The sequence below is a fragment of the Oryctolagus cuniculus genome, chromosome 21 (assembly GCF_964237555.1).
Source record: "Oryctolagus cuniculus chromosome 21, mOryCun1.1, whole genome shotgun sequence".
NCBI classification, from domain to species: Eukaryota; Metazoa; Chordata; class Mammalia; order Lagomorpha; family Leporidae; genus Oryctolagus; species Oryctolagus cuniculus.
The window spans coordinates 23,306,521-23,322,464 of record NC_091452.1 but is presented as its reverse complement, the minus strand read 5'-3'; the positions used below and the strand labels follow the sequence as shown (position 1 = coordinate 23,322,464).

General features: G+C 43.0%; 1 protein-coding gene across 28 annotated transcripts in view; it reads right to left on the bottom strand.

The window, feature by feature from the left end:
• The window catches only part of MTMR3 (myotubularin related protein 3), a 146,007-nt gene that overhangs the window by 30,121 nt on the left and 99,942 nt on the right, over positions 1 to 15,944 (bottom strand). For 20 of the 28 annotated variants that reach the window (XR_011385144.1, XM_017350667.3, XM_070065803.1 and 17 more), the window contains 3 exons: positions 12,800 to 12,882; positions 9,070 to 9,236; positions 537 to 633 (listed from right to left, as the gene is read on the bottom strand). Coding sequence is in view for 27 of the 28 variants with exons in the window: in XM_017350667.3 (XP_017206156.2) it covers positions 537 to 633; positions 9,070 to 9,236; positions 12,800 to 12,882 (347 nt within the window). In the remaining variant the exon portion in view is untranslated. Of the gene's footprint in view, positions 1 to 536; positions 634 to 3,775; positions 3,864 to 9,069; positions 9,237 to 12,799; positions 12,883 to 15,944 lie in introns of those variants that run through there. The other 8 variants (XM_070065810.1, XM_051826664.2, XM_017350676.3 and 5 more) reach the window with 2 other exon arrangements.

The following is a 15,944-nucleotide window of genomic DNA, read 5'->3' as shown; positions in this document are numbered from 1 at the left end:
TCAATTTGTGCCTTTCAAATAAATAAATCTTTATTTAAAAAAAGGTTAATAGTTAAATGACCATGGCTATGAATTTAGTTTTAGATCAACATATTAAAGATCAGAGTAAAACTTACATCTGTTTCATAGGAACTGGAATAAAATTAAAGTCATAAAAACTAGCTCCTCAGTATTTTGTCCCTGCTAATGAGATCACTGCCCCTATCACTAAGGTGATGCCAAGTGGCAGTGGGAACAAGGGAACCTGCCTGCCCACAGGTAAAAACAGTATTATCTGGACATGCGTGTGCTAGGAAGACCAGAGGTTTGGAGGGGTGCAAAGGAAGGTGCCAGGATCCTGTTAAGTAAGACTCACTTTCCACTCCCATGATAGCAATGGGAACAGAAGGTCCAGGAAATATTCCAAAGAACATGCACTTGGACTTTAAAATAGTTCAAGTAAAAGTCTAGGTTCCAACGTTCTGCCACATGACAACTGGGGTTTCTGCAAAGGCGCTAGCTTTGAGCCACAGTCCACAGGGACCTACATAACTCACTTGTACTTCTCATTGATGTTGGAAATCCTCCAGGCGTTGTTCATATCAAAACCCATTCGCTCCACTTCATTTTTAAACCTTGACGTTACATGTTCCCCTAGGGGACAAAGACAGACAGCAGAAAGGAAGAAATGAATACCATTTTTCAAAACGGGTGGAATAAAAGCATAGCTACTCTGCTCTAACTGTATAAATAACATTTATTTTTAGTTAAATAAAATCCCTGGTAGGGTTAACAACAGAGAGTTAAGAGGAAAGAAATTCTGACTAAGAATTATGCTACCTCATTTAATCCCTATTATCAACTCTGAGGATGGCCATCACTATGCTCTTTTTAAAAAAAAAATATTTATTTATTTATTTATTTATTCATTCATTCATTCATTCATTCATCTGAAAGACAGAGAGAGATCTTCCATCTGCTGACTGACTCCTCAAATGGCTGTCACAGCTAGAACCGGGCCAGGCAAAAGCCAAGAGCCTACAACTCAATAGAGGTCTTCCAAAGAGGCGGCAGGGACTCAAATACTGCGGCCAGCAACTCCTGCTTCCCAGGAGCACCAGCAGGGAGCCGCACTGGAAGCAGGCTAGCCAGGACTGGAACTTGCACTCCAACAAGGGATGTGGACATCCCAAGTGGTAGCTTAGTTCACTGCACCACAATCACCCACCCAAGGAACTCCTTTTACAGAATAAAAAAAAGAGAGAGACAGAGAGGTTGTTAAGTAGGTCTGGCCCCAAAATCCATGCTCTTGATGCCACACTAGCAACCTTCCCATTCCCACATCACAGTGATGGTACACAAATAAACAACAAGATCACTGGGGCTGGTGTTGTGGCATAGTCGGTTAAGCTGCATTTGTGATGTTGGCATTCCACACCGTATGGTGCCAGTTCAAGTCCTGGCTGTTGTACAGGCGATCCAGTTCCCTGCTCATATGCCTAGGAAAACAGCAGTAGATGGTGTGAGTGCTTGGGCCCCCACCACCCACAAGGGAAACCCAGACAGCATTCCAGCCTTCTGGCTTCTGTCTGGCCCCGCCCCAGCCATTGCAGCCACTTGGGAAGTGAACCAGTGAATGGAAGGTCGCTCGGTCTGTCTCGGTCTGTCTCTCTCTCTCTCTCTCTCTCTCTCTGTTAACTTTCCTTTCAAATAAACAAATCTTAACAAAACAAAACCAAACCAAACCTGAGAGCACCAAGAGAAGATACCCTGGATGTCCAACTCATCCCACATCCTCTGGGCTGGATTTTGGAAAGGGAAGGCGGTGCATGTACTACACTACAGGCTCACACACTCATCAGGGCCTACATTATTTACTTTTTCAGCAAAATGTAAGGCTAACTCACACCAAGTGAGTTATTCACTGTCCCACAGGTACTACTGTGGGACTACAGCAGCAAACAACCTTATGTTAGCTCAGGTAGGTCAAGTCACCAAACAGGGTTAAGAAAGATCACTCTGCTTTCAAAGCCTTTCAGATTTCAGAATCGCCAGTACATGGTCATAGAATCCTAACCGCCAGTCCCCAGGAGTCTCAGGAAACACCAACTACTCTGGTAACGTGCTGAGCTTTCTAAGAATGCCCACCCCAACAGACATAATCTGGCCACATTCGTCCTAATGAATTTGACTTTTTCTTCCTCGAGACAGCAACAAAGGTAGAGATGAACTCAACATACATATCAGTAACTCTGAAAAAACTTTCTCCCATAGAAACAGTCCTATAGCAGTAATTTTATTTTAACAACCATTAAGCAGAAGCTCTAATATATAGCGCTATAGGTTATAAAATAAATGTTAGCTAGCAGGGGAGCTGGGAGAAATCACAACAAATGAAACCACAGACTGCTGTGATGACTAAGGTATAAAGCTCTGCTCCCCCTGGGAGAGGAGCAGCAACAGGAAACAGCAACTACTTGAATGAAGGACAATTCTGTAAAACTACTTCCCATTTAAATTGTTCTTCTTGCACTTAAGCTAGGTATTATACATTTCCTAAAGGAGAGCTATAAAAAGCTGAAACAAGGGATGCAGAATGAAATAATAGCTCAATCTAGCCCATTTTGGGAAAGCTTTAGAAACAGTATAGCAGCCTTCCAAACACAAACAACCATACGTGAGTGGGTGCCATCTGTCTGCAGCTTGCAAGGAAATACGAACAAGAGTAGCAGTGGGAGAGGGAGACTGCGCTACAGTGGGTTGTTGTCACTTGGGACGTCCTCATCACACATCAAACTGCTTCCAATCCAGTTTCCTGCTAACACACTTGGGAGGCAGTGAATGCTGGCCCAAGTGCCACCCACATGCAGACGTGGATGAAGTTCTCAGCTCCAGATTTAAGCCTGGCCCAGCCTTGGTTGTTGCAGCCATTTAGGGAGTAAACAGTGGATAGAAGATCCCTCTTCTCTCTATCACTCAGTCTTTCAGCTAAAATGAAGGAAGGAAGGAAGGGAGGGAGGGAGAGGGGAAGGGAGGGAGGAGAAGAAGGGAGGGAGGAGAGGAAGGGAGGGAGGGGGGAAGGGAGGGAGGGGGGAAGGGAGGGACGAGGGGGAGGGAGGAAAGGAGGGGGAGGGAGGAAAGGGAGGGAGGGAGGAGGGGAGGAAGCAAGTAAGCAAGCAAGGAAACACCACTAGTCAGGGAGTAGGTGTCCGCTTAGTAAAGACTCCCACTTCTATATCGCAGTGCCCAGGTTCCAGGCCTAGCCTAGCCCCCAACCCCAGCTTCTTAATAATATTGAGAACTCTAAGAGGTACCAGATGATGGCTTAAGTGGTAGGGTCCCTGCCACCCACATGGGAGATCCTGGATTGAGTTCCAGACTCCCGGCTACTGCAGGCATCTGGAATAAGCCAATGGATGGGGAGCATAAGTATCTCTTTCTCAAATAATTCTTTTAAATATCCTTTAAAAAAACCCAGTCAGGGGTCTTTCATTCATAATCCCAATCAAAAAGCTGTAAAACTCTGGCAATTTCCAAGTTCATTAATTAACGATTTTTTTACCCCACCCTGGGACACAGTCTCTGCAAAAGGTAAAAGCACTTTTATTATTGGTCTATTAACTAGTATCTCTATTTTAGGGCATTCAGATACCCTAAAAGGATCTTGATATTTTAAAATAATTGCTAGCAAATACCAACAACAGCCACCAACAACTTACTACATAGAACCACCCTCCAAAAGGAGAATGACCATCCAGAACATAAAATTCTGAGCTACACATAGAGAAATACATACTGAGTAGTGGTTACAGAAAAATCTGTTTTCTCAAGTTCCTGAAGAATAAGGAGTGAATTTTAATTATCTTGGTATCCTCTAAAGTAGTGACTTCATAAACTCTGAAACTGAATACCACAACCCACAATCAGAATTATGTTTTACATCACAATACAACATATGTTAATTTTTTAAAAATATGTTCATTTTTAAAAAAGATTTCTGGGGCTAGCATTGTTGCACAGCGGGTTAAGTTGCCACCTGTGACACCGGCATCCCATCTGAGTGCCAGTTTGAGTCCCAGTCGCTCTATTTCCAATCCAGCTCCCTGCTAAAGTGCCTGGGAAAGCAGTGAAAGATGACCCAAGTGCTGCCATTCATGAGAGACCAGAATGGAGTTCCAGGTTCCTAGCTCTGGCTATTTTAGCCACTTGCAGAGTGAACAGCAGATGGATGATCTCTCTCTTTCTCTCTCCCTCTCTCAAATAAATCTTAAAAAATAAAGGGGCTGGGGAGAAGTTTCATAATGCAGTACCCATGCTTGCTGTATATGATACACTTTGCTATTTTCTATTCTATTTTACTTCCTTAAAATTCCATTTCATGATCCACTTGTGGATCACAGCCTGCAGTTTGAAAAACACAGGTTGGAAAAAGAAAATCTAGCAGCAGATCTTACATACATGAGTAATTCAACCTGATTCTACAAACTTGGTCAGCATTCACTTTTGTTTATTTTGCCAGAAAAGTAAACCTAAACACAATTACTGCTGGATTTCCCTTAGGAATTTCCATCTCACAGTTTCCATATCTCAATCATTCAACACTGGATACACTGTAATATCTCAACTTATTTTGAATCTTGGGGTTTTAAGGTTTTTGTTTGGCTTTATATTTTCATTTCAACTTTTCCAGCCTGCCTCCCCAACTAAGTGGGGATCTGTCCCTCTCCAACATTTGGTATCACTCAAACTACAATTAACAGCCCAGCAATTCTCATTTTAGAGGAAAAGAAAACTTTTTCTAAAGTAATGAGCTCTCCGTCATAACCACAGTGCTAACCTGCAGTCTAAAAAAATCCTCCCCCCAACCCGCTGCCAAAAAAATATAGATATATAAAAAAATCTAGCTCCCTGGCCAATTCTGAGTATTCAACCCCACAATTATACAAAGACCTAGGGTGGAAAGGACACGTGAGGATGCGAGCCAGAGAAGGTAAAAGCACCCCTCTGTCGCTCCCCCTCTTCATGGAGGAACGACACAAGACCCTGCGTTGTTCTTTCGTCTGCTCGGCCCTCCCCGGGTTTGCTGCTGGTTCTTCCCGGGTTGGCTACTGTCCCTTCCACCTCCGTGGAAGGGCGGTTCCCCCTGCCACATTCCCCACTTCCGCGGGGGAGCGGCACACCGCCGGCCGGCTCTCTCGGGGGCTACACAGGTGTTCCTCTTAGATGTTCCTCTTAGATGTTCCTGGTGCATGCCGTCTCTCTCCTCCTTTATAGTCCTCTTCCACCAATCCCAACTCTGCTACCCACACGCCGAGTATGCTGCTCTCCTCCAATCAGGAGCAGGTCCCACAGTTTATTGGTTGAACTGGAGGCAGCTGTGTAGAAGCTGTTTCCCTTCTCAGCGCCATATTGTGGGAAAGCAGATGCATAGAATAAGTCTTAATTCCAGTAACTTAGTCTAGTTCGAGTTGCTCCCAGTTGCTCCCCACACCCCTCTCCTCAGGGAAGGCTGACTACCCCCTTCAGAGTTTCACATATGGAAGGAAGAACCTTGCTTTCTAAGTCCTAAGTTCCTAGTCAGTCCTCTAGATCTATACTTCCTGGACTCAACTCAAATCTAGAAGACAAATAAACAGGCAGCTGCACTATAGTCTAAAACCCAGAGTCATTTGCTGTTCATGGATAAACCAATGTGCCTAATGGGCATCTCTCACAGGACTAGTCAAGGAAGTGAGCCCAATGTTACCACACCAGCAGCTGAGCTGCCCACCACCTGCCAGGACTTCAGATTAACACATCAGGACAGAGCCATCACCAGAATCCAGCTGCAGTGAGTGGCAGCAAGGACAAGACAAGAAGCTTGCAACTTTAAGGCCACTCCTTTTGTAGTCTGGGATGGGGCTAAGAGCAGAATGAAGAGTTTGGCAACTGCTTTTGCCACATTTACATGTGCATTCCAACAGCACTGCTGAGATTTCTTCCAAAATTGGGTAAGACATAAAGCTGTGGCCAGAGTAAGGGCAGCTTACAACTATGACAGGTTCGATACCTAGTAGGACTACCGAGGCAACAGTGTAGTTTTCCCATATTTTTCTTCTCTGGTAAGCTAACTTAGTCTATGCTTGTGGTTTCATGTACCAGTGCAGATACACAAAGGTATCACTCTGAAGTATCTCAAGTGTCGTCCCACCCTCAAGATGACTTATAAGACTGTGGTTGTCTGGTATGCTCTTATTTGGTGACTAATGCTATAGCTACCACTAACATTGACCACAGTGGGTAAAAACAGAAGAATAAGATTGACTGGCTTTAAAAATGCCAACACGGACTCTTTTTTTTTTTTTAATAAAATCAAGTTTTTCCTCTGTACTTCACAGTGAAAATAAATAAAAGAGAAAAGCCACAGATACAGACACACTCAAACCAAGCCACTGAAATACAGTAAAATCCCAGTGAGTGGTAGCAGGTAAACTTCCATGCAGATTGTATACCTTGGGAGCAAACACAACACAACCTCTACTCACAGAGCAACTTTAACCCATCAGTTACGATGGCAATATTTGGAGCTGCATCATTTCCAAAATGTTTTCAGAAGCATGGCACCCGGAGGCAATCAAACTTCACTGAACTGAACTCAACAGCATTTAAAAAGTGGTTCTTCAGGATACCTGCATCAGCTTGGGCAGGAAAAGCATGAATGCCCCAGCTTGAAGAACAAAGCAAACAAGTACAGAGAGGATAAATGGCTTACCCAGGGTTATGTTTTCAATGACACAGTAAGATTTGAATTCAGATTTTCCAAATCCTAAAGTATTACTTTATTCCCCACAAGACCCCAGCGCACACACACAAGAAGAGAGAAAACACTGATGGCCAAGGCATACCAGATTTCAAGAAGGGAAGGACTAGGGTCCCAGGCCTTCCCACCTACAACAGAGACACACACAAGTAAACAATAACATCAAGTGTTGACCTGGCTCATCTAAGGAATCCCCCAAGAGTTGGCTCAAATCTACAAAAAACAACTAAAATTATCAAGAGAATAAAGAAGTCTTCTTAAAAAGATGAGAATTTTTGTTCTAGTTTTGAGAAAACAAAATAGGAGAAAGCAAGCTTAGGTGACTAAATGCTGGCAAATCAGAGAATGCCTCATGGAGCTAGTCTTAAAGTGTTTACCTCACATAAAGCAGCAGGGTGAACTCAGTTCATTATCCTAGCAGAGAGTGAAAACTAAAATTTTAATAAGTAAGACACAAGGGTTTAATAACTCAGTAAATATATACCTAGGATTTGTGTACTTAATTGCCTATAAATTTTACCTTTTAAAAAATTTTTTGTCTTTCATTTTATTTGAAAGGCAGAGACAAAGAGAGAAAAAGAGATCTTCCATCACTGGTTCACTCTTCAAATGCCCACAACAATCAGGCATAGGCCCAGATCAAAGTCAGGAGCCCAGAACCCAGTGTGGATCCCCCAGGTAAGTGGCAGGGACCTAAGTAGCTGGGCTATCATCTGCTGCCTACCAGGGTATACATTAGCAGGAAGCTAGATTGGAAGCAGAGCAGCATGGGCTTGAACCTGATGAAGGATGCAGGTGTTTCAAGCTGCAAATTAACCATTGTGCCAAACGCCCATCTTTAGAAAGTCTACCTTTAAAAAAAAATCCCCCAAACCTAAAAAGAGCCATAAATAAACCAAGACATAAATTTAAAATGTGATAATACCTCAATAAAGATGAAAAAAGAAAGAGAGAGAAGTGATGATCAAGAGAGTGACCATAAGCACCACAGAGTCCTGTGAATGTTCCTGGCCCGGGTGGCCTCTCGTGGATGACTCTGGGTTCCAATGACCTGGGCAAGCTCATGAGACATTTGGATTCTGGTGCTTTTCCAGAAGCTCCATGAAGGCAAGTACCTCTGTTGTTCAGGTTCTGCACCCATAGCATCCCACAGTTGGCTCTCACAAACAGAACTGGCTTTATGTTCTAGCACTATCACTGACTAGCAGTAGGACCGGAAGATAGCTTTTACTTCTGGCCTCCCTCAATTCCCTTGTTTCCCCAAAAAGAAACACCAGGCTATCCTGCCAGCTTTGATAAGGTCTCAAGGAGCAAACAAAAGTACTTATCAAAGCATCTTGGAAAATAAGATAAAGCTTAGGTTTGTTGAAATTTAGTTAAATAGAACAAGAATATGAACCAAAAAGTTTCAATCAGTGATGGCCCAGGAAACAGACTGACATAAATACAGCTAAACTAGCCTTGAATGTGGAAAATGACTCACAGCAAATTTACAAGATTGAAGATTCAGAATTAAAATTTCAGGGTTGAAGAAAAAAGTCCCAAGATCAAACTATTTCATCATTCAGAAATTTGACTTTGCTTCCAAAGTCAGTGCTGGGCAACACAGTTCTATTTCTATATAGCAGCATGAAGTTTACAGAAAACTACACGCAGAGAAACATGACCTTGGTCAACGCCATTTCTAGACAGAATGACAATGAATGGGGCAAAGACTGAAAAGGAGTCAGGAATCGTAGGTTCCAATACAGATCCAGTGTCTCTACTCGTCCCTGAGGAAGTCAGCTGGCTTCTCTGGACTTCTGTTCTTTACCCAGGAAAAGGCGATGGCAAGTAAGCCATGACTTGAAAATTCTAAGACAGCACAAGGTCATTTTATATTCCAGTATTTGACAGCCTACCCTCACAGTTCTGCAGCTTTTTTCACACTACTTGTATTTCCCCATCATCTAATCAATGAACTAGCCAATCCTCAAAGCCTACTAAGAAGTTGATTTTAATGTCTTCTAAATTGTGTTCTTAATATTCACAGCTCCCTTCCACCGGGCTCCTATAACATCCATGTAACTTTATTTTAGTTGGTTTTAGATCCAATGTACTGTGACGTTAAGTTTACTGGTCTACCCTTTCCCTAGAAGGCAGGAAACATGTTCTATAAGCTTAGAAGTGTTCTCCAAAATATAAATCGACTGAACACTGGAATGCTTAGACATCCCCTTTCATGTTAAAGTCATCTCCCACAGTCGTCTGATAAAGCCTCTAGCCACCTGCACATTCCTGGAACAGCCTACCTGGTCTGCACAGGTCTCCGTGTTGCTCTTTTTCACTGGCATAAACCTCCATGCACCAGGCGTGGTAAGCAAATGAGAAGAGATCTTCTATTTTAGCAGGTGGTCGGATTGCATTGTTTAGTCTCTTCAGCCACTCTTGACACTGCTCAAAGGTTGAAAACTGACACCTTCGTAAAGTCAAAGAAGTACAAACAAAATCAGAAGGCAGTTAGTTGAGAACAAAATCTCAAAAAGCCAGCATTTCAAGAGTGCTTCCTCATAGTGAAGCGGCAGCCACAACTGAGAAAGCTTCAGAGGCAGTCCTTAACGGATTACGATCACTTATAACAAAACAGGTAGAGGACAGGTGCCTGGCCTAGCAGTTAGGATGCTGGCTGGCATGCCTACATCCCACACTGGAGGACCTGGGTTCAGCATCCCACTCCACCCCGAGTCCAGCTTCCTGCCTATGTAGACTACGCCCTGGAAGGCAGTGCTGATGGTTCAAATAACTGAGTTCTTTGCCACCACTTTGGAGACATGGACTGAGTTCCCAGCTGGCTTAGCCCTTGCCACTGTGGGCATTTGGGGAGGAACTGTTGATACAAGCATTATTCTCTCAAATAAATTATTAGAAAAACCAAAAACAATTCCAACAAATTTCAGCAAACAGTGCAAAAGGTTTAAAAAAAAAAAAAAAACCACAACCCTGGACACACGGAACACAGATTTTTCTAAGTGAACGAAATGTCTTCTGAGATTAATGACTTTTAAAAGATTGATTGACTGATTGATTTGAAAGGCAGAATGACAAAGAGAAAGGAACAGAGACAGTTTTTTGTTTGTTTGTTTGTTTTTTTGACAGGCAGAGTGGACAGTGAGAGAGAGAGACAGAGAGAAAGGTCTTCCTTTGCCGTTGGTTCACCCTCCAGTGGCCGCCGCGGCCGGCGCACTGCGGCCGGCGCATCACGCTGATCCGATGTCAGGAGCCAGGTGCTTTTCCTGGTCTCCCATTGGGTGCAGGGCCCAAGCACTTGGGCCATCCTCCACTGCACTCCCTGGCCACAGCAGAGAGCTGGCCTGGAAGAGGGGCAACCGGGACAGAATCCGGCGCCCCGAATGGGACTAGAACTAGGCGCCTCAAGGCGGAGGATTAGCCTAGTGAGCTGCGGCGCCGGCAAGAGACAGATCTTGCATCCACTGGTTCACTCTCCAAATGGCTGCATCAGGTAAGTCTCGGCCGAACAGAAGGCAGGATCTCCTGCTTGTCTCCATGTGGTGGCAGGGACCCATGTATTCGGGCCATCTCCTGCTACCTTCCCAGTACATCAGCAGGAAGAGGGATCACAGACGGAGCAGGGGCACCTGAACTGGCATGCCCACGTGCGATGCAAGCACAGCAAGCAGGGGCTTAGCAATTGCTGTGCACGACTCTGACCCCGAAGACAATCACTGACAAGTTTTCCAGTAAAATGGCAGCTGACTTTCAGGATGGGATTCCTCTCTTCCTCTTCCATCAAAAGTTTTATGGTTGGTCTTTTCAGGAAATATTTTAGAAGTCTTTTTTTTTTATATTTGGCCAAATTAAAAAAACAACCCACATAGTACTTTTAGCTAGTTAGGAAGTAATTACAAAATTTGTCTGTTTAGCAATTAAGACAAATCACCACCTTCAGATCCAAAACAAAGAGATTACTTTCAGCTGGAATCATTCAGAGAGCAAAACAATTCTATCAATTCCAATTTCCAGTATATACAACCAAGGGGTTAAAATAATTAGTGTAAACTGATCTGCTGAGGATTTGTTTAAATACTTTGCCTTTTTGGATGCAGCATTAAAAACAAAGTAATCAATAAACAAGATTTTTCAACTGTAAATTGTAGTCACTATCAAAAGCAAGCTAAATCTCACCAGCTAAAAATTAACTTACACAGTGAAAGCCAAGGGAAGGGTCCTTAAACCTCTCCCTCATCCCAATCCATGTGGCTCAGCAAGATGCCAACACACAATGTTTATTTGAACTCCAGAGTAGGTCAAAAATGATAAAAGTAAAAACTTGCAGAATTTAGGGGGCCAGCATTGTGGCATAGTGGGTTAAGCTGCTGCCTGCAGCACCGCCATCCACACCTTCTGCTGGTGTGCCTGGGAGAGCAACTGAGAATGGCCTAAGTGCTTGGGGCCTTTTACCCACATGGGGAATCTGAAAAGAAGCTCCTGGCTCCTGGTTCCAGCCAGGCCCAGTCCCAGCTGCTGCAGCCATTTAGGGAGTGAACCAGTGAATGGAAGATCTCTCTGTCTCTCCCTCTCTAACTCTGCCTTTCAAATAAAATAAATTAAAAAAAAAAAAAAAAAAAAAAAAAAAGCTTGCAGAATTTAAAACTCCTGGAGCTAATAAAATCAACATCCAGGCATCATTTTGCAAGCGTTATACTTAAGACTAGAGCAGATAAAAATCATCAATAGACACTAAACTTAGAGACATTTTGATAAGAAGCAAGGAATTTCACAGCATCTCAACCTGGCTCCCTACAGACTTGCTTAGTTGCTAGGAAGAAAAATTTGCTTACTTTAGTAATCAAAACTAACACCACCACTGTGGGAAATGTGGACACAGTTTGCCTGCAGATGTAAGACAAAACCCTACAAAGGATATCACATCGTGTATATAATACTGCAGCTGAGAATGCATAATCTCAATTAAACCTTGAGGAAGAACACAATGCAAGAAATATTCCATTAAAATAAAGCATTATCTTCATAAAAATGTGAAGCTGCTAAAATACAAAGAAAGGCTGTGGAAAACAGTCCACATTAAAGAAGTCTACAGCACTGTATCAGGCAGAGTAGTGTCTGACGCTGCATCCTGTACTGAAGGAGGTAGGGTGGGGGGAATACTATAAAGGACATCACTGTCAGGTGACAAAATTGAACATGGACAGAAGACTGAATAAAAGTATTATGAGTGTAAAATTGTGAAGGTTACAATGTGGTTCTGTGAGAGAATATCCCTATTCTTAGGAAAGCCTACATACACTAAAGAATTTGTAGGGTTAAGAGCCATGATTATGTAGCTTACTCTCAAATTTTTCAGAAGAATCACACACACACACACACACACACACACACACACACAAAGTCCACCAGGGGATGAAGTAAATGGAGGTGGAGTATTAACAACAGGTGAATCTAGGTAAACATATACTGGTGTCCTTCGTACTATTTTTACTTTTGCATCTTTTTATAAATTATAAATTATTTCCAATTAAATTTTGGTTAAAATTTTATTTATTTGAGAGGCAGACAGAGAAGGGTCTTCCATCCACTGGTTCACTCCCCAAATGGCCACAACAGCTGGAGCTGGGCCGATCCGAAGCTAGGAGCTTCTTCCGGATCTCTCATACAGGCGCAGGGGGGCCCAAGCATTTGGGCCATCTTCTGCTGCTTTCCCAGGCCATTAGCAAAGAGCTGGATTGGGAAAGGGGAAGCCGGGACAAGAACCTGTGCCCTTATGGGATAACGGCGATGCAGGCGGAGGCTCAGCCTACTACGCCACAGCACCAGCCCCCCCCCCCCAATTAAAATTTCAACATAGCAAGATTATGCTAAAGATAAAATATCTCAGGCACTAACTGCTCAGAAAATACTAAAAAGACTGATTTCCAAAAGATGCTCTTGCTAAGTTACAAACCATGGATCCATTCTTTAAAAAATATCTCCCACACTAAACCACAGCACAAATACATCACCTACCTGATAACTTTGCAGTCTTTGCAAGTCAAATGAAGCTGAAATATATCTCGGCATTCAACACTTTCTATAAGCTGTAATGGAACCTGCAATTAAAACAGACGAGGTCCCCTTAGTCAAAAAGGCGATGACCCTGCAGTTATTCAGTGTGTCCAAAAAGAATCATTAGAAAGCTCTACAGGCGAATGAAGCAAACAGAACTGCAAATTCATCTGGACCCACTGTACTCAAGCAATTAACACAGAGTGAATCAGGGCTTTCCATTTTCTGTCTCTAAATCAAGGTCCTCAATGTCATGTCACAGCAGGAAGATGGTGAACTCAAGAGAAGGCTCCACCTCTGCAACAACAGTGGCATGGACACCAAGCAGCACACACAAACTCGTCCCTCTTCTCTCATTCACCTTCCACGTGCTATTTAAGATGCCACAGCTGTCAATGACTTGCAGTGACACAGAACAGTAATCCTACCTTTCTTATAGCAAAGAACTACAAAGTACACATGGGACTAGATCAGTTGTTTGCCCCCAACTGATAAAGTTATAAAGTTATGGCTAAGTTAGTAAGAGCAAAGGGGCCCTGTGAAAACACTGGCTATCTACACTGCCCACAGGGCACAGAGAAAGCAGGTGCTGGTCAGCCTCTCTTAGCACAGACCCACAGTACCCAGAGGGAGGGAAAAGGCCACACAGTGGGTCAAGACCCCAAAACCAGCTAGGTGTGACCTGCTTCAGAAGACCAGGTGAGGAGCCCTGTTTGCCAAGTGGGGCTTGAGGTCTGAACACGCTGGAGTGGCTCCCTCCCTGCCTATCTGGTCAGCAGATCCTACAAGCACAGACCATGTGTAATAGTAGAAATGGACCACGGAAAGGAGACAGAAGGAAAACATTTGAATAGAAGGTAACAGGACTTGTCCCTCTGTCTCTCAAATTATTCTACTCAAACTCTAGCTTCAAAAAGGCAATTTCCAAACCTTCAAAGGAATGTGAGATAAAATAATAGCTGATATTCTTATTCCTTCGAAAGGGGATCACTTGTCTCTTATACTGTATCAAGCCCAGCAAAGATGTGGCTCTGGGAATCTCAAGTAGCATTCCAATAATCACGCTTCCCGTGAGAAAAGGGAGGCAGTGTCCTGTTAGCCGTGCCAGTTTCAGGACACCTTTCCTGCAAACCCTACCCCACCATGCAGCTGCAACAGTCAGCAGAGAGAACTCTCAGAACAAGGATAGGGAATCAAAAGCAGTCCCGTTCTAGAAGTCTGGAACAAAGAAACAGAAATAGGGGCGGGGATTAAAGAACAGAAAAACATACACGTACACAAACACATATACACACACAAAAAATTACTCAGAAAAATGGCTGAGAGTTTCTACTTCAAGACTGGAGTCCTTGTGCTTCTAAATCTATAATTTATAAAAATTCCCTTACAATTTTAATAGGACTAGGAGTAAGAGAAAGACTACAAAATCTTGCCTGTATTCTGAGAAAAAAGGAGCTTTTGACCCTCTGTTTACGTCCTTAACCCCAAGATGCTAGGAGAAACTGCAATTGATGCAGCTAAAAATTCTTTCAAGACGTGCACAGCTAAGAAGGAAGACAAACAATGTATCAGTAGAAATAAATTGTAAAGGAGGAATGTGGGGAAGAGGACAGACATCCAAAGACGACGCTGACTTGTCCTCAGGCCAGTCTTCCCAGTGCAACAGACTTTCACAGCACTTTTTCCCCCTCCCACTAATTACTTTATTCTGTCTACCCCGGGGGGGGGGGGGGGGGGGGGACTAGCTTTCAGACAATTAGAAGATCTGAATTCTAGTCTCAATTTTCTAGAATTTTACCAATTGGAATTCTGCCTATGTCCTGGCTTCCGTGTGCAAGTCCAGTCTTCTCTGCCACGAGCCTCTGGTTTTTTCAACTTCAGATAATCCTAAGTTAGGGAGTCTCAGACACAGGGCCTGGGGCAGGTGGAGTCAGAGCGAGCATTAGGAATCCTCCTGGAGAGGTTGTGCTCCCTGATTCCAGGTCCTCTTCAATTGTCTTTCCATACAGTTAGAAGACATCAGCTAAGGTCATTAGCACCTGCTAGGGGAACTGGATCAGCCTGTGCTACTCTGCCACACAGGATAGATAAATTTTATATCCCTACTATTATGCCAGAATAAAACACTGCAGAACATGCAAAATATTTGCTATCTAAAAATGCATTCAATATGCCATTTCATGTGTTTTAACGCTGAAAATTTAACAAAGAATAAAAATGTTGTTTTATGCATTCTAATCAGACCGCAAATACCTACAAATGACCCAAAACAACCATGTAAACTCAAGTCACAGATATGCAAAACAGATTTTAATACTCATGCAGGCTGTCACATGCAAGACAGGTTAATTTGCAGGAAGAACAGGGTCATATGAAGGAAAAAACGTAATTCTATCACACAGGTCCCCTTTTAGGTTCCCTCCACCAACTGGCTCCTCATCTAAGACACAGCAGGCCTTCTTTTTCTCTTTATATTTCCAAACAAAACATACTAAATTTCTCTATTTTTTAAAGGCCAACCCCATTGTTCTAGGCTTCTTAACTTTACACATATAGGAAAAGGATCTCAGATCTCTTACCATTTCTGTAACTAGACATACCGGATTTTTTACCTCAGAAGCAAACATTACAGATGCAAGAGCCAGGCCATTTTACAGCTCACAAAGGTTAAGCCACTGCACACTATAAGCTAGTAGCAAAGTCCGGGCCAGAATCCGTGGCTATCCTATATCCTGCAGCTCAGGCAGCTCATTCCACCAATGTGGTGTGGCAGCCTTTCTTCCTCTAAGACTGCCCTTCTCTCCTCTATGAGCTCTACTTCAGTTCTTCTTTCACAAATTAAGTGGTATCTATCAGGGATTTCAAGGGGAAAAGAGAATTTAAACCTAGATTCCTTAGGCAATTCCATGCATGGAAGAAATCTAAAATCAGCTTCAAATTCTCTCCAGCCTACTGATTTAACGTCCCATAGCAATTAGTTTTTGTTTTGCTCTTTTCTCTTAAATCTTCTACCTGCCAGGTAATTTTCCCTTTCCAATGCTTTTCCTGTTGTAATTTCCAAATTCATGTTCAAACAATATATTAAATATATTGATGCTTTTAATAA